Source organism: Scyliorhinus torazame, chromosome 8 (genome assembly GCF_047496885.1).
Source record: "Scyliorhinus torazame isolate Kashiwa2021f chromosome 8, sScyTor2.1, whole genome shotgun sequence".
NCBI lineage: Eukaryota > Metazoa > Chordata > Chondrichthyes > Carcharhiniformes > Scyliorhinidae > Scyliorhinus > Scyliorhinus torazame.
In genome coordinates this window covers 10,333,472-10,358,979 of record NC_092714.1, presented here as the reverse complement: position 1 = coordinate 10,358,979, position 25,508 = coordinate 10,333,472, and the positions used below count along the sequence as shown (strand labels likewise).

The window sequence follows — 25,508 nt, the reverse complement described above, 5'->3', positions numbered from 1 at the left end:
CGCTGGCAATTGGAGTCTTCAGCAAGCAATTTGCTACAACTCTTATTGTACCAGATGGGACTCAATCCAAAAACATTGCCACATAACACTCTGATTTACAATGCACTGAGTGTATTAACTCCTGCTTTACATGTAGCCCGATAATTACCCTCACATGGAGACTGTACATACTGTTCATAATTGAAAACAGGACATCTGTGTAATGTTCTGATTGACATCATTGAAACTCTTTGACTTGGATGCAGTGGAACCTAAGCAAATTGTCTCCATTGGCATGGGCAAGGGGTGAATTTAAAAGCCGAGAACTCATTCGGAATGTCAAAACTCCTATTTTAGATTGCGGGAATCATTTGTTATTTCTGAGTGTCACGGTTTGGGGCTCTTTGAAAAGTATTATTTGCGCGTGGGATGTGAGCATCACAGGCTGGGCCAGCATTTATTGCTCAGCCCCGAATTGCCCCTGAGAAGGCGGTGGTGAGCTGCCTTCTTGAACCGCTGCAGTCCATGTGGTGTAGGCACATCCCAAGTGCTGTTCGGGATGGAGTTCCAGGAGTTTGACCCAGCGACAGTGAAGGAACAGCCGATATATTTCCAAGTCAAGGTTGAGTGTGGCTTGAAGGGGAACTTCCAGGTGGTGGGGTTCCCAAGTATCTGCTGCTCTTGTCCTCCTAGATGGTATTGGTCGTGGGTTTGGAAGGTGTTGTCTAAGGAACCTTGGTGAGTTACGGCAGAGCATCTTGTAGATGGTACACACGGCTGCCACTGTTCGTCGGTGGTGGAGGGTTTGAATGTTTGTGGAAGGGGGAGCAATTGAGCGGGCTGCTTTGTCCTGGATGGTGTTGAGCTTCTTGAGTGTTGTTGGAGCTGCGCTCATCCAGGCAAGTGGAGAGTATTCCATCACACTCCTGACTTGTGCCTTGTAGGTGGTCAACCAGGCTTTGGAGAGTCAGGAGGTGAGTTAATCACCGCAGGATTCTGAATCTTTGACCTGCTCTTGTAGCCACAGTATTAATATGGCTAGTCCAGTTCAGACCCTGGTCACTGGTAGCCCCCAGGATGTTGACAGTGAGAGATTCAGCACTGGTAATTGATAGACATCAATTCAGACGAGACGCTGAGAAGCAAGGAACCAATGCTGAATTGATGTCTATCAATTTAATAAGCTAAATATGTGCCGACCTGTAGCTCCTCCCGCATTGCAGGGCTGACCCAGGTCAACAGGCTATATACCTCCACAGCTGGGCGGAGCCACAGGCGGAGCCAACAGCACCACCAATAATAACATTCCAACAGCAACAACCAATAACAGAACAGCAATAACAATAAGTATACACAACAGTGGATATAACAATACTAATAGAACAGTAGAACATATACACAACAGCCTTACGTAGCCATACATGGCTCACCACAGTAATGCCATTGAGTGCCAAGGGATGATGGTAAGATTTTTTTCTTGTTGGAGAAGGTCATTACCGGTGTTGCATGAATGTTACTGGTCACTTAGCAGCCCAAGTCAGAATTTATCCTGGTCCTGCTGCATGTGGACATGGACTGCTTCAGTACCTGAGAAGTCCTGAATCATGCTGAACAGGGTGCAATCATCAGCACTTCTGATGTTATGATGGACGAAAGGTCATTGATGAAGCAGCTGAAGATGGTTGGGCCTCGGACACTGCACTGAGGAACTCCTCCAGTGATGTCCCAGCACTGAGATGATTGACTTCCAACCAGCACAACCATTTTCCTTTGTGCCAGGTATGACTCCAACCAGCGGAGGGTTTTCCCCCTGATTCCCAGATGCCACGCTTGGTGAAAGGCTGCCCTCATATCACGGGCAGTTACTCTCGCCTGACCTCTGGGGTTCAGCTCTTTTGTCCATGTTTGTGGACCAAGACTGTAATGAGGTCAGGAGCTGAGTGACCTTGGCGGAACCTGTTAAATTGTCACAGGATTTTTCAATGAATTTTCACCAAAGGCAGAAACTGATGTCATGTCTGGAATGACAGGCCGATTCCCTCGCCCCTCGCCCTCACCTTTTACCCTTTGCCCCAATTTAGACAGAACAGAAAAATGGGAAACTGGTTACATCGGGGTGCTGGGAGTCTGTGTGTGTGCAGATCCTTTTGGGTTCTCTGCTGAAAACAGGACCTTGGAGATAACTTTCTGAGCCACCTCTAAATGCCATGGCTTGGTATTCCATTGTGAGACAAGGAGGCAGCCAGAATGGGGATTGAACCCTGAGCTGATATCATTAATCTGATCCACACGCTAATTATCTAGCCCCCACCCCGCCTGCAATATTGAGACCAATTCATCAGGATGTCACGAGACTGGTAGCACATGGAGAGAGTCCATTTGAGTCCAGCATGCATGTAAGAGTTGTCCCATTACTTCCTCTTAACCTGCTCTTTACAAAGATGAGCAATCCCAGGTTCCCAATTCCTCACCCCTGGTACAATCCCAGTGAATCTCCTCCAAACTCTCAGACACGATCAGGGTATCCTTTGCAAAGTGTGGTGCTCGGAACTGGACACACCTCAGCTGGAGCTCAGGAAGTACTCTATAAAGGTTCAGATCGATGGTGAAACTAGTCTTTAACTTTTCTATCTCCCCTTGGGATTTCTTGTGCCAACAGGTAAAGGGTATTCCTCTTCGCAGAGACTCCAACCCAGCAGTCCGTTCTCCAGTAACGGCAGCGTGAGTGCAGCTCACAACCAGTGCCAGAGATCCAGACCTCCAAAGAAACACAAGACAGCCGGGGGGAGACAGGAGCAGCCCCCAGCGCCACACCGCAGGGAGGCAGCGGCAGACGGTAAGTTCTGCTGGTGGGGATGGGTCTGTCACTATAACACTGGGATACAGTACTGGTGGGGTCGGGCCTGTCACTGCGTAACACTGGGGTACAGTACTGGTGGGGATGTGTCTGTCACTGTGTAACACTGGGGTACAGTACTGGTGGGGACGGGTCTGTCACTATAACACTGGGATACAGTACGGGTGGGGATGTGTCTGTCACTGTGTAACACTGGGGTACAGTACTGGTGGGGATGTGTCTGTCACTGTGTAACACTGGGGTACAGTACTGGTGGGGACAGTTCTGTCACTATAACACTGGGGTACAGTACTGGTGGGGACGGGCCTGTCACTGCGTAACACTGGGATACAGTGCTGGTGGGGATGTGTCTGTCACTGTATAACACTGGGGTACAGTACTGGTGGGGACGGGTCTGTCACTTTCTGACACTGGGGTACAGTACTGGTGGGAATGGGTCTGTCACTGTATAACACTGGGGTACAGTACTGGTGGGGACGGGTCTGTCACTGTATAACACTGGGGTACAGTACTGGTGGAGATGGGTCTGTCACTGTATAACACTGGGATACAGTACTGGTGGGGAGGGGTCTGTCACTTTCTGACACTGGGGTACAGTACTGGTGGGGACAGGTCTGTCACTGTATAACACTGGGATACAGTACTGGTGGGGACAGGTCTGTCACTGTATAACACTAAGGTACAGTACTGGTGGGAATGGGTCTGTCACTGTATAACACTGGGGATCAGTATTGGTGGAGATGGGTCTGTCACTGTACAACACTGGGGTACAGTGCTGGTGGGGACGGGTCTGTCACTGTATAACACTGGGGTACAGTACTGGTGGGGACAGGTCTGTCACTGTATAACACTAAGGTACAGTACTGGTGGGAATGGGTCTGTCACTGTATAACACTGGGGTACAGTATTGGTGGGGATGGGTCTGTCACTGTACAACACTGGGGTACAGTGCAGGTGGGGATGGGTCTGTCACTGTATAACACTGAGGTACAGTACTGGTGGGAATGGGTCTGTCACTGTATAACACTGGGGTACAGTACTGGTGGGGATGGGTCTGTCAATGTGTAACACTGGGGTACAGTACTGGTGGGGACAGGTCTGTCACTGTACAACACTGGGGTACAGTACTGGTGGGGATGGGTCTGTCAATGTGTAACACTGGGGTACAGTACTGGTGGGGACAGGTCTGTCACTGTATAACACTGGGGTACAGGGCTGGTGGGGACGGGTCTGTCACTGTATAACACTGGGGTACAGTACTGGTGGGTACGGGTCTGTCACTGTATAACACTGGGATACAGTACTGGTGGGGACGGGTCTGTCACTGTATAACACTGGGGTACAGTATTGGTGGGGATGGGTCTGTCACTGTGTAACATTGGGGTACAGTGCTGGCGGGGCTGGGTCTGTCACTGTATAACACTGGAGTACAGTACTGGTGGGGATGTGTCTGTAACTGTATAACACTGGGGTGCAGTACTGGTGGGGATGTGTCTGTCACTGTATAACACTGGGGTACAGTACTGGTGGGGCTGGGGCTGTCACTGTAACACTGGGATACAGTACTGGTGGGGATGGGTCTGTCACTGTATAACACGGGGATACAGTGCTGGTGGGGACGGGTGTGTCACTGTATAACACTGGGATACAGTACTGGTGGGGATGTGTCAGTCACTGTATAACACTGGGGTACAGTACTGTTGGGGATGTGTCTGTCACTGTACAACACTGGGAGACAGTACTGGTGGGGGTGGGTCTGTCACTGTATAACACTGGGATACAGTGCTGGTGGGGACGGGTGTGTCACTGTATAACACTGGGATACAGTACTGGTGGGGATGTGTCTGTCACTGTATAACAGTGGGGTACAGTACTGGTGGGAATGGGTCTGTCACTGTATAACACTGGGGTACAGTACTGGTGGGGACAGGTCTATCACTGTATAACACTGGGGTACAGTACTGGTGGGGACGGGTCTGTCACTGCGTAACACTGGGATACAGTGCTGGTGGGGATGTGTCTGTCACTGTATAACACTGGCATACAGTACTGGTGGGACTGTGTCTGTCACTGTATAACACTGGGGTACAGTACTGGTTGGGACGGGTCTGTCACTTTCTGACACTGGGGTACAGTACTGGTGGAAATGGGACTGTCACTGTATAACACTGGGGTACAGTACTGGTGGGGACTGGTCTGTCACTGTATAACACTGGGGTACAGTACTGGTGGGGACGGGTCTGTCACTGTATAACACTGGGGTACAGTACTGGTGGGGACGGGTCTGTCACTGTATAAAACTGGGGTACAGTACTGGTGGGGATGGGTCTGTCACAGTATAACACTGGGATACAGTACTGGTGGGGATGTGTCTGTCACTGTATAACACTGGGATACAGTGCTGGTGGGGATGGGTCTGTCACTGTATAACACTGGGATACAGTACTGGTGCGGACGGGTCTGTCAGTTTCTGACACTGGGGTACAGTACTGGTGGGGACAGGTCTGTCACTGTATAACACTGAGGTACAGTACTGGTGGGAATGGGTCTGTCAATGTATAACACTGGGGTACAGTACTGGTGGGGTCGGGTCTGTCAACGTATAACACTGGGATACAGTACTGGCGGGGACGGGTCTGTCACTGTATAACACTGGGGTACAGTACTGGTGGAGCCGGGTCTGTCACTGTATAACACTGGGATACAGTACTGGTGGGGACGGGTCTGTCACTGTATAACACAGGGGTACAGTACTGGTGGGGATGGGCCTGTCACTGTATAACACTGGGGTACAGTACTGGTGGGGACGGGTCTGTCACTGTATAACACTGGGTTACAGTACTGGTGAGGACGGGTCTGTCACTGTATAACACTGGGATACAGTACTGGTGGGGACGGGTCTGTCACTGCATAATATTGGGATACAGTACTGGTGGGGATGTGTCTGTCACTGTATAACACTGGGATACAGTGCTGGTGGGGATGTGTCTGTCACTGTATAACACTGGGGTACAGTACTGGTGGGGACGGGTCTGTCACTTTCTGACACTGGGGAACCGTACTGGTGGGAATGGGTCTGTCACTGTATAACACTGGGGTACAGTACTGGTGGGGACGGGTCTGTCACTGTATAACACTGGGGTACAGTACTGGTGGGGACGGGTCTGTCACTGTATAACACTGGGGTACAGTGCTGGTGGAGATGGGTCTGTTACTGTATAACACTGGGGTACAGTACTGGTGGGGACGGGCCTGTCACTGCATAACACTGGGGTACAGTACAGGAGGGGACTGGTCTGTCACTGTATAACACTGGGGTACAGTACTGGTGGGGACGGGTCTGTCACTGTATAACACTGGGGTACAGTACTGGTGGGGACGGGTCTGTCACTGTATAACACTGGGGTACAGTGCTGGTGGAGATGGGTCTGTCACTGTATAATACAGGTGTACAGTACTGGTGGGGAATGGGTCTGTCACTGTATAACACTGGGATACAGTACTGGTGGGGACGGGTCTGTCACTGTATAACACAGGGGTACAGTACTGGTGGGGATGGGCCTGTCACTGTATAACACTGGGGTACAGTACTGGTGGGGACGGGTCTGTCACTGTATAACACTGGGTTACAGTACTGGTGGGGACGGGTCTGTCACTGTTTAACACTGCGGTACAGTATTGGTGGGAATGCGTCTGTCACTGTATAACACTGGGTTACAGTACTGGTGGGGACAGGTCTGTCACTGTATAACACTGGGATACAGTACTGGTGGGGACGGGTCTGTCACTGTATAATATTGGGATACAGTACTGGTGGGGATGTGTCTGTCACTGTATAACACTGGGATACAGTGCTGGTGGGGATGTGTCTGTCACTGTATAACACTGGGGTACAGTACTGGTGGGGACGGGTCTGTCACTTTCTGACACTGGGGTACCGTACTGGTGGGAATGGGTCTGTCACTGTATAACACTGGGGTACAGTACTGGTGGGGACGGGTCTGTCACTGTATAACACTGGGGTACAGTACTGGTGGGGACGGGTCTGTCACTGTATAACACTGGGGTACAGTGCTGGTGGAGATGGGTCTGTCACTGTATAACACTGGGGTACAGTACTGGTGGGGACGGGCCTGTCACTGCATAACACTGGGGTACAGTACAGGAGGGGACTGGTCTGTCACTGTATAACACTGGGGTACAGTACTGGTGGGGACGGGTCTGTCACTGTATAACACTGGGGTACAGTACTGGTGGGGACAGGTCTATCACTGTATAACACTGGGGTACAGTGCTGGTGGAGATGGGTCTGTCACTGTATAACACTGGGGTACAGTACTGGTGGGGACGGGCCTGTCACTGCATAACACTGGGGTACAGTACAGGAGGGGACTGGTCTGTCACTGTATAACAGTGGGGTACAGTACTGGTGGGAATGGGTCTGTCACTGTATAACACTGGGGTACAGTACTGGTGGGGACAGGTCTATCACTGTATAACACTGGGGTACAGTACTGGTGGGGACGGGTCTGTCACTGCGTAACACTGGGATACAGTGCTGGTGGGGATGTGTCTGTCACTGTATAACACTGGCGTACAGTACTGGTGGGACTGTGTCTGTCACTGTATAACACTGAGGTACAGTACTGGTTGGGACGGGTCTGTCACTTTCTGACACTGGGGTACAGTACTGGTGGAAATGGGACTGTCACTGTATAACACTGGGGTACAGTACTGGTGGGGACGAGTCTGTCACTGTATAACACTGGGGTACAGTACTGGTGGGGACGGGTCTGTCACTGTATAACACTGGGGTACAGTACTGGTGGGGACGGGTCTGTCACTGTATAAAACTGGGGTACAGTACTGGTGGGGATGGGTCTGTCACAGTATAACACTGGGATACAGTACTGGTGGGGATGTGTCTGTCACTGTATAACACTGGGATACAGTGCTGGTGGGGATGGGTCTGTCACTGTATAACACTGGGATACAGTACTGGTGCGGACGGGTCTATCAGTTTCTGACACTGGGGTACAGTACTGGTGGGGACAGGTCTGTCACTGTATAACACTGAGGTACAGTACTGGTGGGAATGGGTCTGTCAATGTATAACACTGGGGTACAGTACTGGTGGGGTCGGGTCTGTCAATGTATAACACTGGGATACAGTACTTGCGGGGACGGGTCTGTCACTGTATAACACTGGGGTACAGTACTGGTGGAGCCGGGTCTGTCACTGTATAACACTGGGATACAGTACTGGTGGGGACGGGTCTGTCACTGTATAACACAGGGGTACAGTACTGGTGGGATGGGCCTGTCACTGTATAACACTGGGGTACAGTACTGGTGGGGACGGGTCTGTCACTGTATAACACTGGGTTACAGTACTGGTGAGGACGGGTCTGTCACTGTATAACACTGGGATACAGTACTGGTGGGGACGGGTCTGTCACTGCATAATATTGGGATACAGTACTGGTGGGGATGTGTCTGTCACTGTATAACACTGGGATACAGTGCTGGTGGGGATGTGTCTGTCACTGTATAACACTGGGGTACAGTACTGGTCGGGACGGGTCTGTCACTTTCTGACACTGGGGAACCGTACTGGTGGGAATGGGTCTGTCACTGTATAACACTGGGGTACAGTACTGGTGGGGACGGGTCTGTCACTGTATAACACTGGGGTACAGTACTGGTGGGGACGGGTCTGTCACTGTATAACACTGGGGTACAGTGCTGGTGGAGATGGGTCTGTTACTGTATAACACTGGGGTACAGTACTGGTGGGGACGGGCCTGTCACTGTATAACACTGGGGTACAGTACTGGTGGGGACGGGTCTGTCACTGTATAACACTGGGTTACAGTACTGGTGGGGACGGGTCTGTCACTGTTTAACACTGCGGTACAGTATTGGTGGGAATGCGTCTGTCACTGTATAACACTGGGTTACAGTACTGGTGGGGACGGGTCTGTCACTGTATAACACTGGGATACAGTACTGGTGGGGACGGGTCTGTCACTGTATAATATTGGGATACAGTACTGGTGGGGATGTGTCTGTCACTGTATAACACTGGGATACAGTGCTGGTGGGGATGTGTCTGTCACTGTATAACACTGGGGTACAGTACTGGTGGGGACGGGCCTGTCACTTTCTGACACTGGGGTACCGTACTGGTGGGAATGGGTCTGTCACTGTATAACACTGGGGTACAGTACTGGTGGGGACGGGTCTGTCACTGTATAACACTGGGGTACAGTACTGGTTGGGACGGGTCTGTCACTGTATAACACTGGGGTACAGTGCTGGTGGAGATGGGTCTGTCACTGTATAACACTGGGGTACAGTACTGGTGGGGACGGGCCTGTCACTGCATAACACTGGGGTACAGTACAGGAGGGGACTGGTCTGTCACTGTATAACACTGGGGTACAGTACTGGTGGGGACGGGTCTGTCACTGTATAACACTGGGGTACAGTACTGGTGGGGACGGGTCTGTCACTGTATAACACTGGGGTACAGTGCTGGTGGAGATGGGTCTGTCACTGTATAATACAGGTGTACAGTACAAGTGGGGAATGGGTCTGTCACTGTATAACACTGGGATACAGTACTGGTGGGGATGGGTCTGTCACTGTATAACACTGGGGTACAGTACTGGTGGGGACAGGTCTGTCAATATATAACACTGGGGTTCAGTACTGGTGGGGACGGGCCTGTCACTGCATAACACTGGGTTACAGTACAGGTGGGGACAGGTCTGTCACTGTAAAACACTGTGGTACAGTACTGGTGGGAATGGGTCTGTCACTGTATAACACTGGGGTACAGTACTGGTGGGGATGGGTCTGTCACTGTATAACACTGGCGTACAGTACTGGTGGGGACGGGTCTGTCACTGTATAACACTGAAGTACAGTATTGGTGGGGAAGGGTCTGTCGCTGTGTAACATTGGGGTACAGTGCTGGTGGGGATGGGTCTGTCACTGTATAACACTGGGGTACAGTATTAGTGGGGACGGGTCTGTCACTGTATAACACTGGGGTACAGTACTTGTGGGGACAGGTCTGTCACTGTATAACACTGGTGTACAGTACTGGTGGGGACGGGTCTGTCACTGTATAACACTGGGGTACAGTACTGGTGGGGACGGATCTGTCACTGTATAACACTGGGATACAGTACTGGTGGGGACGGGTCTGTCACTGTATAACACTGGGATACAGTACTGGTGGGGACGGGTCTGTCACTGTATAACACTGGGATACAGTACTGGTGGGGACGGGTCTGTCACTGTATAACACTGGGGGACAGTACTGGTGGGGACGGGTCTGTCACTGTATAACATTGGGGTACAGTACTGGTGGGGACAGGTCTGTCACTGTATAACACTGGGATACAGTACTGGTGGGGACAGGTCTGTCACTGTAGAACACTGGGGTACAGTACTGGTGGAGACGGGTCTGTCACTGTATAACACTGTGGTACAGTACTGGTGGGGACGGGTCTGTCACTGTATAACACTGGGATACAGTACTGGTGGGGACAGGTCTGTCACTGTATAACACTGGGATACAGTACTGGTGGGGACGGGTCTGTCACTGTATAACACTGGGATACAGTACTGGTGGGGACGGGTCTGTCACTGTATAACACTGGGGGACAGTACTGGTGGGGACGGGTCTGTCACTGTATAACATTGGGGTACAGTACTGGTGGGGACAGGTCTGTCACTGTATAACACTGGGATACAGTACTGGTGGGGACAGGTCTGTCACTGTATAACACTGGGGTACAGTACTGGTGGGGACAGTCTGTCACTGTATAACACTGGGGTACCGTACTGGTGGGGATGGGTCTGTCACTGTATAACACTGGGATACAGTACTGGTGGGGACGGGTCTGTCACTGTATAACACTGGGGTACAGTACTGATGGGGCTGGGTCTGTCACTGTGTAACACGGGATGAATGAAATAGGTTCTGATTAAAGAACTGTCAGCATGTGTGGAAATGGAGAAAATCTTTGGACCTTTCTGATCTCAGCATCAGGAACATTCTGTAATCTGTCTTACGTTGTGACATCAGCACACCACATTTGTAGAGAACACATTGGCTGGCGTGACCCCCCCCCCCTTCGAATATAGATCCAGCAATCATTCCAGGCCAGGATTTATCAGCTGGATTTAATGGCAGCAATGCCATATAAACAGCAGCCAGGAGAGTGAGGAGCTATAATTGATCCATACTATAAAAACAAACCAAGCTGAAAATGGGCAGCTGTCACAACGAATGTTTGTGCAAACATCTAGCGAGATCTTGCTCGAAATCTGGCTGCGTTCAAACTGCAACCAGCTGTCCCTCACAAGGCAATGTCTGTCATCATTTCAGCGGATTAACTGAAGGTGACTCCCATCGTGAGCCTGGTGGCTCCGATGGTCCTGTACTCCTGTTTTCCCTCAGTGTGACGTTCATTGAGGGGAGCGATGCCAATACTGGGGGGAAGAAAGAGCTTGTGTTGTTTTGGTGCCTTGCCGCATTCTCAGTGCGTCCCAGAGAGCCCAGTTTTCATTCCAGACAGCATTGAGCTCTGCCAGGTCCGATAGGGCAAGCCAGCATTCCGCAGCAGCTACAAACCTGAGGAGCCATAAACTAAATGCTGCACTTACTCATCAAGTCATGCAAGCAGCATCTGTGGAGAGAGAAACAGTTCACGTAACCGCTCGCAAACACCTCCCGTACTCTGAAGGAATCGTCCCCTCTGCAATAGCTTGCTCAGGTCCCCGCTCACCCCCTCCACTTCCTGCTGCGCTTTTCGAAGCAAGCATTGGGAGTGGCAACGCCCCCTGCATCACCTCCTTCCCGTCCCGCCATCCGGGGCCCCCAGCACTCCCTCCAGCTGAAATCGAGTGGGATTCTCCAGCCCCGCCTTCAGTCACGATGATCCAGTCCTGCCGAAATTCAATGGACATTGGCTGTGCTGCCACATCCTCGTGGTGGGGCTGCTCAAGATGGACCTGGAAGCCCAGCTTGTTCTCTTGTTCAATTGAGTAAACGGTATTCACTGCACACAATGCAGACTCATCGACAACGGGAAGACAAAACACAGACTGGGTGAGACCATCAAACATCTCAGTTCAGTCGACAGGCATGACCTTACTCTTTTGATTGCTTGTCATTTTAATTTAACTCTGGGGCAGCACGGTGGCACAGTGGCTAGCACTGCGGCCTCACGGCGCCGAGGAACCGGGTTCAATCCAGGTCACTATCCATATGGATTTTGCACAGTCCCCCCCGTGTCTGCATGGGTCTCACCCCCACAACCCAAAGATGTGCAGTGTAGGTGGATTGATTCCCAGCTTGGGTCACTGTCTGTGCGGAGTCTGCACGTTCTCCCTGTGTCTGCGTGGGTTTCCTCCGGGTGCTCCGGTTTCCTCCCACAAGTCCTGAAAGACATGCTTGTTAGGTGAATTGAACATTCTGAATTGTTCCTCAGTGTACCCAAACAGGCGGCGGAATGTGGCAACTAGCGGATTCTCACAGTAACATCATCGCAGTGTTAATGTAAGCCTATTTGGGACAAGATTATTATTATTATTATTATCCTGGGCAGCACAGTGGCACAGTGAATAACACTGCTGCCTCATGGCGCCGAGGTCCCAGGTTCGATCCTGGCTCTGGATCACTGTCCGTGTGGAGTTTGCACATTCTCCCTATGTTTGCATGGGTTTTGGCCCCACAACCCAAAGATGTGCAGGGTAGGTGGATTGGCCACACTGAATTGCCCCTCAATGGAAAAAAATGAATTGGGTACTCTAAATTTAGAAAAAATATTAGTGGGTTGAAAACTGATGCTGGATAATTTCATTGTTATTGACTTCACATGCTGAGATAGGCATGCAGAGATGAATCAGACTTGTAGGCAATGCACAGAACCTCCAACAGAAAGAAGCCAGGTAGATGGGGCCAAATGTTCAACCTAGGTCAGAGCTCCTTTAGTTTGCCCTGCTGGTCAGATATTGAACTGCAGATTGAGCTATACAGTTCAGCAAGGCAATTTTACTTGTTCAAAAAGCCAGGAGCTCATGTCACATGACTTTAACATTCCACAACGTCTTCAACAAGGGAAGTTATTTTTTTAATAATCTTTAATGTCACAAGTAGGCTTACATTAACACTGCAATGAAGTTACTGTGGAAAGCCCCTAGTCGCCACATTCCGGCGCCTGTTCGGGTACACAGAGGGAGAATTCAGAATGTCCAAATTACTTGACACAACGTCTTTCGGGACTTGTGGGAGGAAACCGGAGCACCCGGAGGAAACCCACGCAGACACATGTTTATCCAGTGTCTGGGAATTGGCATTGTGTTCCAGGCTGATAACACCTCAGCCATTATGGGTTAAAAGAAACATCTGAGAGGCCATTTTCTTCAGTAGATGTTGCATCTCTGCTGGCCAGACTGGGTTTTCAAATAGAGATGACCTTCGTGTAACTCCCTTTGATGTTAGGCTGTGCAGTCTGCAGGTGGTCCTTAGTGGATCTCAGAGATAACAAGGTGTGAATTTCCCAAGGCTTCTTTTGACAGACAGACACAGTTTCAGCCATTTCACAGGTCTTTGTTCCTTTAGAAATAGCGATGAGCATTTCTAGAGACATTTTATAAAACTATACACTGTGAGGTTTTGGCCCTTCACAGGATGCCTGCCTCGAGCAGCCCCATGTTAAATGAAGTGGCCACTTCCAAGCCCTGCAACCCCCACTCCCTCCATACTGCAGTGAAAATTCAGCCTAAACTGCACCCTGTATGCTCGAGTGGGGTTTGAACTTACGGCACTCCGACTCAGCCAACTCTCATTTCCTAACTTCAAAACGCAAGCCAAGGATCTCAACTTCCAGTTGGAAATTCCAATCGCAAACTTTAATGCCAAACAAACTGTGCAAACCTCCTCCAATTCCAGCCTCCTCTCGCATCCCTGGCTTTAATCGTTCCATTCTTGGTGGCCATTCCTTCAGCTCCCGAAGCACCAAACTCTGAGATTGCCTCCCTGAGCCGCATTGCTTCGCTCCTTTAAGTCATGGCTCATCGACCAAGCTTCTGGGCGCCTGTCCTGAGGGCTCGTGCATTGGTATCAAGTTTTGTTTGATGACGCTTCTGTGACGCTTCCCTATGTTAAAGGCAACATATAAATGCAGCTTGTTGTTGCTGAAGCGAAAGCCTAAATTTGCAGACACGACTGAAAACCTGAATCTAACGCACCAGAATTTATCACTTCACTCCACATGTTGCTCAAGTGAAAATGCAGCAAACAGCCCACATTTTCTGAGTAAAGTTTGTCCTCATATAAAACATAGACAGTACAGCACAGAACAGGCCCTTCAGCCCTCGATGTTGTGCCGAGCATTGTCCGAAACCAAGATCAAGCTATCCCACTCCCTGTCATTCTGGTGTGCTCCATGTGCCTATCCAATAACCGCTTGAAAGTTCCTAAAGTGTCCGACTCCACTATCACAGCAAGCAGTCCATTCCACACCCGAACCACTCTCTGAGTAAAGAACCTACCTCGGACATCCCTCCTATATCTTCCACCCAGAATCTTATAGTTATGCCCCCTTGTAACAGCTACATCCACCCGAGGAAATAGTCTCTGAACGTCCACTCTATCTATCCCCCTCATTATTTCATAAACCTCTATTAAGTCGCCTCTCATCCTCCTCCGCTCCAAAGAGAAAAGCCCTAGCTCCCTCAACCTTTCCTCATAAGACCTATCCTGCAAACCAGGCAGCATCCTGGTAAATCTCCTTTGCACCCTTTCCAATGCTTCCACATCCTTCCTATAGTGAGGTGACCAGAACTGCACACAATATTCCAAATGTGGTCTCACCAGGGTCATGTACAGTTGCAGCATAACCCCGCGGCTCTTAAACTCAAGCCCCCTGTTAATAACCGCTAACACACTATAGGCCTTCTTCACGGCTCTATCCACTTGAGTGGCAACCTTCAGAGATCTGTGGACATGAACCCCAAGATCTCTCTGTTCCTCCACATTCCTCAGAACCCTGCCGTTGACCCTGTAATCTGCATTCAAATTTTTCTACCAAAATGAATCACCTCGCACTTATCAGGGTTAAACTCCACCTGCCATTTTTCGGCCCAGCTCTGCATCCTATCAATGTCTCTTATAAGAACATAAGAACTAGGAGCAGGAGTAGGCCATCTGGCCCCTCGAGCCTGCTCCACCATTCAATGAGATCATGGCTGATCTTTTGTGGACTCAGCTCCACTTTCCGGCCCGAACACCATAACCCTTAATCCCTTTATTCTTCAAAAAACTATCTATCTTTATCTTAAAAACATTTAATGAAGGAGCCTCTACTGCTTCACTGGGCAAGGAATTCCATAGATTCACAACCCTTTGGGTGAAGAAGTTCCTCCTAAACTCAGTCCTAAATCTACTTCCCCTTATTTTGAGGCTATGCCCCCTAGTTCTGCTTTCACCCGCCAGTGGAAACAACCTGCCCGCATCTATCCTATCTATTCCCTTCATAATCTTATGTTTCTATAAGATCCCCCCTCATCCTTCTAAATTCTAACGAGTACAGTCCCAGTCTACTCAACCTCTCCTCGTAATCCAACCCCTTCAGCTCTGGGATTAACCTAGTGAATCTCCTCTGCACGCCCTCCAGTGCCAGTACGTCCTTTCTCAAGTAAGGAGACCAAAACTGAACACAATACTCCAGGTGTGGCCTCACTAACACCTTATACAATTGCAGCATAACCTCCCTAGTCTTTAACTCCATCCCTCTAGCAATGAAGGACAAAATTCCATTTGCCTTCTTAATCACCTGTTGCACCTGAAAACCAACTTTCTGCGACTCATGCACTAGCACACCCAGGTCTCTCTGCACAGCAGCATGTTTTAATATTTTATCATTTAAATAATAATCCCTTTTGCTGTTATTCCTACCAAAATGGATAACCTCACATTTGTCAACATTGTATTCCATCTGCCAGACCCTAGCCCATTCACTTAGCCGATCCAAATCCCTCTGCAGACTTCCAGTATCCTCTGCACTTTTTGCTTTACCACTTATCTTAGTGTCGTCTGCAAACTTGGACACATTGCCCTTGGTCCCCAACTCCAAATCATCTATGTAAATCGATGATTTGCGCCATCAACTCATTTACCTTATTCCGAATACTACGAGCATTCAGGTAAAGTACACTTATGTTGGCTTTTTTACCTCTGTTCTTAATCTTAACACCTCGATCAGTAACCTCTCCTAAGTTATATTTCCTCTTAACCTTTCTCCTAATTTTCCTTGTTGTCGAACCCATATCTTCCTGTAACAACCTGCCGCGTCGCTTACCATTAATGTTTTCACTTCCCGTTTTATTTCTTTTAGTATTCCTGGTCCTATTCACTGAGCTCCCCTCAGTCACTGTACCTTGTACTGTTGCCCTTTTTGATTTTTGACTATGACTTCTCTGCCTTACACTTTCCCCCTTACTGCCTTTTATTTCTGTCCCTGTTTTACTAGCTTCCAACTTCCTGCATCGGTTCCCATCCCCCTGCCACATTAGTTTAAACTCTCCCCAACAGCTCTACAAACACCCCCCCTAGGACATCGGTTCCAGTCCTGCCCAGGTGCAGACCGTCCGGTTTGTACTGGTCCCACCTCCCCCAGAATCAGTTCCAATGTCCCAGGAATTTGAATCCCTCCCTCTTGCACCATCTCTCAAGCCACGTATTCATCCTCTCTATCCTGTCATTCCTACTCTGACTAGCTTGTGGCACCGGTAGCAATCCTGAGATTACTACCTTTGAGGTCCTACTTATTAGTTTAACTCCTAGCTCCCTAAATTCAGCTTGTAGGACCTTGTCCTGTTTTTTACCTATATCGTTGGTGCCTACGTGCACCACGACAGCTGGCTGTTCACCCTCCCCCCCCCCCCAGAATGTCCTGCAGCCGCTCCGAGACATCCTTGACCCTTGCACCAGGGAGGCAACATACCATCCTGGAGTCTCGATTGCGTCCGCAGAACCGCCTGTCTATTCCCCTTACAATTGAGTCCCCTATCACTATAGCCCTGCCATTCTTCTTCCTGTCCAGCTGCGCAGCAGAGCCAGCCACGGTGCCATGAACCTGGCTGCTGCTGCCTTCCCCTGGTGAGCCATCTCCCTCAACAGTATCCAAAGCGGTATATCTGTTTTGCAGGGAGATGACTGCAGGGGACACCTGCACTGCCTTCCTACTCTTGCTCTGTCTTTTGGTCACCCATTTACTATCTCCCTCAGTACCTTTCACCTGTGGTGTGACCAACTCGCTAAACGTGCTATCCACGACGTCCTCAGCATCGCGGATGCTCCAAAGTGAGTCCATCCGCAGCTCCAGAGCCGTCAAGTGGTCTAACAGGAGCTGCAACTGGACACACTTCATGCACATGAAGGAGCCAGGGACAGTGGACATGTTCCTGAGCTCCCACATCGCACACGCGGAGCATGACACGGGTCTGAGATCTCCTGCCATGTCTTAAACCTTTGGTTTACATCAACAATTTCCCCCCAAAAAAATTTAAATAAATAAATAAACAATGAAGAAAAAAATAAATAAATATACCAATGAATGTTCCAAATTTACTCCGACTGCACACTTTCCTGAGGTTTTCTTTTCATCATGCCCATTCTCGGCATGAAGGTGTTGCTGGTAAGGCTGGCATTTAACACCCGTCCCCCTCTGCCCCGAGGGAAAGTGGTGGTGCGGCATTTTCTTGCACTGTTGCCCGGTGAAGGTCCTCCGATGGTGCTGTGGGTGATGGTGAAGGGGATGGCGAATGGCCTGTGGCATTTTGTGGGGTGGTAGCAAATTGCAGCTGGTGGGGGTTCCAGACTCCCAGACGTGTTAAGGCAGCTTGCGGGGCAGTGTCGCGAAAGGTTCTTCTTGCCTTTGAACAGTGTGACACCTCCATTTTGGAAGCGCTTGATACCTCACACTGGCTGCGACAAGGGAGCAGGTGTGAAGACTTCCAACGCCCACCATTGGTTCCCTCAGCTGGATGAGCAGAAAAGGGAGATCAGGTATCTCCACCTCATGTTTGACAAGCTTTATTTTCTTCTTTCCACCCTGCAAAGACCTGCCCCCACCGCCTGACCCTCCACCATGTCTGGGCTCAAAGCTCCAAACTGGGCAAGCGCCGAAAGGAACAGGCATGCTGGGTTCGCTGGAGAGGCCACCACTCTCCTGCCTAGAAGAGAACATGGAACATCTGGCCAAGACATCTCTAGACCACGTGCAACATGAAGACTCATGGAACAAGCTCCTGCAAAAGCCAACACTTGTGTCAGGTATGAGTGGGCAGGGTCAGAGTTCATGAAAGGAACAGAGGCAAATCCCTATCTAAACAAGGGGAGGTATTTATGTTGATTTCACATCCCGTGTTCTGAGTTCACACCTCTGAGCTTCAGCCAGTCTAGTTGGGTTGGGGAAAACCATCACACAGCGAGTGGTTGAAATGGGGAATGCACTGCATGAGGGTGTGGTGGGGGCAGGTTCAGTCCAGATATTGTATTCAAGAGACAATGTATTTGTTGTCTGTCAATTAAAAATGTGCAGGGTTACTGGAAGAGGTCGGGGGAATTGCTCCAGGGTAAGCACGGTGGCACAGAGGTTGGCACTGTTGCATCACGGCACCAGGGTCCCAGGTTCGATTCCGGCTTGGGTCACTGTCTGTGCGGAGTCTGCACGTTCTCCCCGTGTCTGCGTGGGTTTCCTCCGGGTGCTCCGGTTTCCTCCCGCAAGTACCGAAAGACGTGCTTGTTAGGTGAATTGGACATTCTGAATTCTCCCTCTGTGTACCCAAACAGGTGCCGGAATGTGGCGACTAGGGGATTTTCACAGTAACTTCATTGCAGTGTTAATGTAAGACTACTTGTGACAATAAAGATTATTATTATGATTATTATTATTGTTCATTCGGACTGCCGGTGCAGAAAGGATGGGCCGAATGGCCTTCTCCACTGCAACTCAATTCTGTGATTCTGTATCTAACCCCGTGCTGAACCTGTCCTGGGAGTGTTTGATGGGGACAGTGTAGAGGAAGCTTTACTCTGTATCTAACCCCGTGCTGTACCTGTCCTGGGAGTGTTTGATGGGGACAGTGTAGAGGGAGCTTTACTCTGTATCTAACCCTGTGCTGTACCTGTCCTGGGAGTGTTTGATGGGGACAGTGTAGAGGGAGCTTTACTCTGTATCTAACCCCGTGTAGTACCTGTCCTGGGAGTGTTTGAAGGGGACAGTGTAGAGCGAGCTTTACTCTGTATCTAACCCCGTGCTGGGAGTGTTTGAAGGGGACAGTGTAGGGGGAGCTTTACTCTGTATCTAACCCTGTGCTGTACCTGTCCTGGGAGTGTTTGAAGGGGATTGTTTGGAGAGAGCTTTACTCTGTATCTAGCCGTGTGCTGTTTCTGTACTAGGAGTGTTTGAAGAGGATTGTATGGAGGGAGCTTTACTCTGTATCTAACCCCTGCCTGACTTGGGAGTGTTTGATGGGTCACTGTAGAAGGAGCTTTATTTTGTATCTTGTGATCTTTCAGGTCGATGTGATTAAACAGTCCCTTTCTCATGTTAAAGATCCCATCCAGGAGACAGTGCCTCTGACATAAGAATTAGGAACAGGTGTAGACCATTCGGACCCTCAAGCCTGCTCTGCTATTCCCAAAGATCATGGTTGATCTGACCATGGCCTCAACTCCACTGTTCTGTCTGTAGCCCAGACAGCCTGATTCTCTCGTTGATTAAAGTTCTGTTTGCCCCGGAAGGTCTTTTGTATATTGGACATCCAGCGCTCCTCCTTCAGTTCAGCAATGAGTTTGTCAGCCTGGATTTTGTGCCTAAGTCCCTGGAGTGAGAATTGATCCCACAACATGTTTGGTCAGATACACGAGTCCATTGGGCTGTGCACAGCTGATATGGTTTAATTCGCCTCTCAGGATGAAATAAAGTAACACTTGAACTTGCCCCGCGGTCCACTAGATCTGAGTTGTACATTTGTTTGGTGTTTTCCAGATGAAATCCTCATACCGTACAGCAAGCCTAGCTTCCCATCACCGGGCCACCTGAGTGGTCATAGCTCATCTGGAACAGCCTCATCGAAGGGTTCTACTGGACCCAGGAAAGGTGTGCCCTCACGTGGAGGCCCAGCAAGCGCAAGTCATCAGCGGAACATTAGTGACCTTCCAGATGTAGGATATGTGGGATCGTGTGGTCAAGGGCAGTTTTTAGGGGATGTATGTAAGTATTTGGGCTGCCGGGATGTAGAAAGGCTTGTCGAGTTTTAAAAAAGAGAAAAATGTAACTTACTAAACCTTTTACAAATCACTAGTTTGCTGCAGGGATGAGTGCTGGAACCTCTGTTGTTTGTAGTATATGTAAATGATCTGGAGGAAAATGTGGGTGGCCTGTTAGCACGTTTGCGGATGACACGAAGATTGGCGGAGTTACTGACAGTCCCGAGGATTGTCAGAGGATACAATAGGATATAAATAGATTGGAGACTTGGGCATAGAAATGGCAGATGGAATTTAATCTGAACTAATGCGAGGTGTACATTTTGGAGGATCAAATCTAGGTATGAATTATATTGTAAATGGCAGAACCCTGAGGAACATTAACATACAGAGGGATCTGGGTGCGTCGGTCCACAGTTCCCTAAAAGTGGCAACACAGTTGGCCAAGGTGATTAAAAAGGCATATGGCATGCTTGCCTTCGTCAGCCGAGGCATTGTGTACGGGAGTTGGGAAATCATGTTGCAGCTGTATAAAACCTTGGTTAGGCTGCATTTGCAGTTCTGGTCACAACATTATGAGAAGGACGTGGCGGCTTTGGAGAGAGTGCGAAGAAGGTTCACTAGGATGTTGCCTGGCCTCGAGGGTGTTGGCTATGAGGAGAGGTTGAATAAACTTGGATTATTTTCATTGGAAAGACAGAGGCTGAGGGGAGACCTGATAGAGGTCTAAAAGATTATGAGAAGCATAGACAGGGTGGATAGTCAGAGGCTTTTTCCAAGCGTGGAAGTGTCAATTACAAGGGGGCACAGGTTCAAGGTGAGAGGGGGAAAGTCTAAGGGAGATATACAGGGTACGTTTTTCAAGCAGAGAGTGGTGGGTGCCTGGAACGCGCTGCCAGAGGATGTGGTGGAAGCTGGCACATTAGCAACATTGAAGAGGCATCTGGATGGGTATACGAATGGGGAGGAAATAAAAGGAAGCAAACCGAGTAAGGGCAGAATTTTTTTGAAAGTTCGGGCATTATGATAGGCACAGGCTTGGAGGGCCGAAGGACCTCTTACTGTGCTTTCTTTGTTCTATAAGAGGTTAGTGTGCAAAATTAAAGCACATGGGTTGGGGGGTAATATTTTAGCATGAATTGAGAATTGGTTAGCACAAAGGGAACAGAGTGGGACTAAATGGGTAACTAAATGGGCAGATGTGACGAGTGCGCTCCCACACAGATCAGTGTTTGGGCCCCAGCTAGTCACAATATAGATCAATGATTTGGATGAGGGAAACCAAATGTAATATTTCCAGGTTTGCTGACGACAGGAATCTTGATGGGAATGTGGGCGATGAGAAGGATTTTAAGAGGCTTTAAGGTGATTGAGGCAAGTTGAGTGAGTAGGCAAATACATGGCGGGTGCAGCATAATGTGGATAACTGTGAATGGCAGGATTGTCGTACGAGGAGAGATTGGGGCGAATAGGTTCATATTCACGAAAGATGAGAAGAATGAGAAAGGGTCTCATTGAAACATATAAAATTCGGGCAGGGTTGAACAGACTGTATGCAAGAATGTTGTTTCGTCTGGCTGGGGGGGGTCGAGAAACAGGGGTCCCAGTCTCAGGATAGGGGTTGGCCATTTAGGACTGAGATGAGGAGAAACCTCTTCACTCAGAGGGTGGTGGAATTCTTGACCACAGAAAGCTGCGGAGCCCAAATCGCTGAATATATTTAAGATGGAAATAGACAGATTGCTAGACTCTTAGAGGTGTCAAGGGGTAGGGGAAGAGTGCGGGAGTATTGGGTTGAGATGGATGATCAGCCATGATCATGTTGAATGGCGGAGGAGGCTCGAAGGGCCGAATGGCGTCCACTTTCTGTAAACCTGTTCCCACTGTGAGAAAGGACAAGGGCACCGCCAGTTAAGGCGATTGACAAAGTAACCGGAAGCAATAGGAGGAAAATGATGTTCATGCAGCGACTTGTGATGATATGGAAAGTTGCCTGAAAGAGTGTCTGAAGCAGATAGTATTGGCATCACCACCAGCAACAGCAACAACTTGCATTTACATCGCGCCAACAAGGTAATAAGACCTCCCCCAGAACTTCACAGGAACATTATCAGACAAAACTTGACACAGAACCTCACGAGGAGATATTCGGGCATGTGACCGAAAGCTTGTTGGAAGAGGTCGGTGGTGTCTTTATTGAGCAGTGAGATATTGAGAGGCGGAGAGGTTTCCGGAGAGAACTCCAGAGCGCCTTGGGCCTGTGCAGCTGCCAGTGGTGGATTGATGAGAAGAGGCCAGAACTGAAGGAGTGCAGAGATCTCGGTGGGGTGGTTTGCAGGGCCAGAGGGGGTTAAGACAAGGAAATAACTTGACTGACGTGTGTGGTGTTCTTTGTGATTCTTATTATCAGGCTGAATGTCGTAGTGTTCACAAAGACCACGCAAGCTATGTTCAATAACAAGGCATTTATGACTCTACTTATTAACGCTCAACCACTTACTCCTATAGTAAGCAATAATCTAGTAATCTACAATCTACACTCTACTAACACTAGTCTCTACACTCTGTATTCTGCACTCTCTCCAGCTCTCCCAGAAGCCTGCGAGTCGGTGCTTTATATAGTTCTCCATCTTGCTCCATCTAGTGATCAATCATGATATTACATTAACCCTTTAAATTCTAGTCATTCTACATAATGTCACATTGTGGACTCAGGAGCAGTTCACAGCCAATGAAGAAGTTTTTGAAGTGCAGTCACTGTTGCAATGTCAGGAAACTTGGCGGCCATTTTGCCACAGTACGATCCCGCAAATAGCGACGTGGTAGCGGCCAGAAAGACCGGCTTTCTTTTGCGAAGGCGAGGGATACGTATCGGGGCAGTTTTGCCGGAGGGATGAAGGATGAGGCAATGGGGCTGGCGTATTTGCAAGAATGAGAACAGTACCTTTCAAGAGGCAATTGGATATACGTTGTGAAAGGGAAAGGAGAGTGAAGGAGCTATCTAACAAAGATAGTCCAAATCGCCGCGTTGTTCTGTCAGCATTGGAAGGTTCTAACCTCATCTGATATTTTTTTTTCTCCTTGTCCTTCTTCCTTACAGAGTGGTGAAGGAACGTGTTCCTGAGATTGTGCAGAACGAGCCGAGCCTCCCCGATACGATGACACTTAAATGGTGCAATGAAACTCCTCCTTATTTAATGTATTATGACAGAACCTGTAAATGTGATGTAAAGTTCAGAAAACACAGCCATCGTGTATCCATCCCCACTGTAACTCTTTAAGGCATCGCTTCTCATCCCGCTGGCCACCTTGCTCACCCTCGATCCACCCACGTGCCCCCATCACCCCTTCCCCCTCCCCCTCAGCCTACCGCACCCCCACCCCCGCCAAATAAAAAAAGAGACTTGACAGGGAAGAACCCAAAAATGAATAGAAATCTAGCCATCACAGACTGAGCGAGAAAGGGATTTCTTGTGTAAATAATTTCTGTCGCATTGCTATACAAAGTTCGCCTTGTTTTTTTTCTTTGACTTTTCATCTTGTAATGTTTTCTTTTTTTATTGGTCTGTTGTACTATATGTGAATTGTTTGGGCAGTAATGCCATTAAAAATTGAAAAACAACACAAAAAATGCTTTTTTAAGGTTATTACTGGATCATGTTTTTGGTTAATATTCTTTTTTTGAAGTTTGCACTTTTTTTTTAGTGATAAGCGCAAACCTTTAAATTACCAACGAAAATGAAGAAAGCGAAAGATTAAAATCGATGGAGTCGTAGATGAGGGGGGTATTGTCCACTGTGCGTCTGGGTGCGAGTGCGCGTGGCCTGTTTGTGTACAAGTGTGTGCGTGTGCTCGAGCCTCTGTGTTCATACGTGTGTGTGTGTGTATGTATGTGTGTGTATGCGCGCGCGTGTGTGTCTAGGGGGAGAAAAGGAATCTTCTGGAAGTTCCCAGATCACGTTCAGAACACGGTGACCTTCACTTGTCAATCGGCACTAGGATGCAATGGCGATCGATTGTGTCTGACGCCATCATGGGGACATTCCGTCTGTGCCACTGAATGGCAGCAACCTCAGACACGCAGCAACTTCACCACGGCTGGTTACGTTGGGGAAAGTGAAGTGAAGCCACACGGCCAGAGAAAGCTCCTCTCCCCCTCCCCTCAGCCCACACACAGTCATCTCAAACATTGCCCTTTTTAATACAAAGAAACTTTCCTAATCTCCCCCTACTTCAAACTGTATAAAGACTTGTCATGTTAATGCTCTGATGATGTGTGTCTGGGATCTCAAATCACAGCTACTGACTGCGAAGACTTTGAAAGGGTGCTTGATGTCAAATATAGTCTTAAACATTAATCCTAAAACAAGGTCTGGAGCCTTGCTTACGCTGTTAAGATTAAAATAAAGTGTGTGTCAGTATTACAGAAAGTTGTTCATGGGTCTATAGAATATTGATTAAAGCTTTGATGTTTTTATGCGACATTACCTGTCTGATCTCTGCGTGTATGTTGTAACTGTGACCTCAGTATACAAGAATTCCACACAGCCGCGCACACACCAAATTCAAGGATCCCCTCCACTCCAGCTAAAACCTACATTCATATAGCACCTTTATCATGGTGAAACGTTCTGAGGGACTTCACAGGAGTGTTTGCAAACAAAACTTTGCACTGAACCATGTGAGATATTTGGTCAAATGTCATAAGGTGCAACTTAAAGCAGAGGAGAGAAGCAGAGAGATTTACAAAGAGACATCCAGATCTTAGGGCCAAGATGGCCAAAGGTACAGCCACCGATTTCTGGTTGCTTAAAATCAGAGAGCATACGAGAGGCCAGAATTGGAAGAGCGCAGAGGTCTCAGAGAGCTTGGATGTACATCAGAATGCATTTGAGCGTTGTCATGCGTGTTTGTGAGAAATTAATTGCACTTAATTATATGTGGTGCGTGAGAGTGAGAGGGCAGGATTTAATTCGCCCCCCCCCCACCTGGAAGCAGACTGGGTGGTGGGGGGGAGCGTTGCTGCATATTGGGGCAGGAAGGCTTGTGATGGAGACCTTCCCACCCTCATGACACCCCCCCCCCCCCCACGATTAAATGCAGGGTGGGGAAGGTTGAGGTCAGTCCTCCCACCAGGACCAATTGAGGCTCTTGAGTGTGGGGGGGGGGGAGGGGGCGCCATATTATTTGGACAAGCCACCAGGCATACCAAAGCACAGGTGTGCCTGTGGCTTAGTGACGGGGTCTGTCCATTTCGGTACCCTGTACCCAACAGAGGGGCTGACCATCCCTAGGGTTGCCCTCATAAGAATACCCCCCCAGCCTTTTACACCAACTCCACCCCCTTCCCCCTGACCATCCCCCCTCTCCCCA

At 49.1% G+C, this 25,508-nt stretch overlaps 1 protein-coding gene across 18 annotated transcripts in view; it reads left to right on the top strand.

Annotated features, from left to right (window-relative positions):
- The window catches only part of robo2 (roundabout, axon guidance receptor, homolog 2 (Drosophila)), a 1,628,477-nt gene extending 1,603,858 nt beyond the window's left edge, over positions 1–24,619 (top strand). For all 18 annotated transcript variants that reach the window (XM_072513070.1, XM_072513078.1, XM_072513075.1 and 15 more), the window contains 4 exons: positions 2,639–2,815; positions 17,982–18,194; positions 19,915–20,139; positions 23,236–24,619. In XM_072513070.1, coding sequence (XP_072369171.1) covers positions 2,639–2,815; positions 17,982–18,194; positions 19,915–20,139; positions 23,236–23,237 — 617 coding nt within the window. In that variant the 3' untranslated portion in view covers positions 23,238–24,619. The remainder of the gene's footprint in view (positions 1–2,638; positions 2,816–17,981; positions 18,195–19,914; positions 20,140–23,235) is intronic.
- The last annotated feature ends 889 nt before the right edge of the window (positions 24,620–25,508 follow it).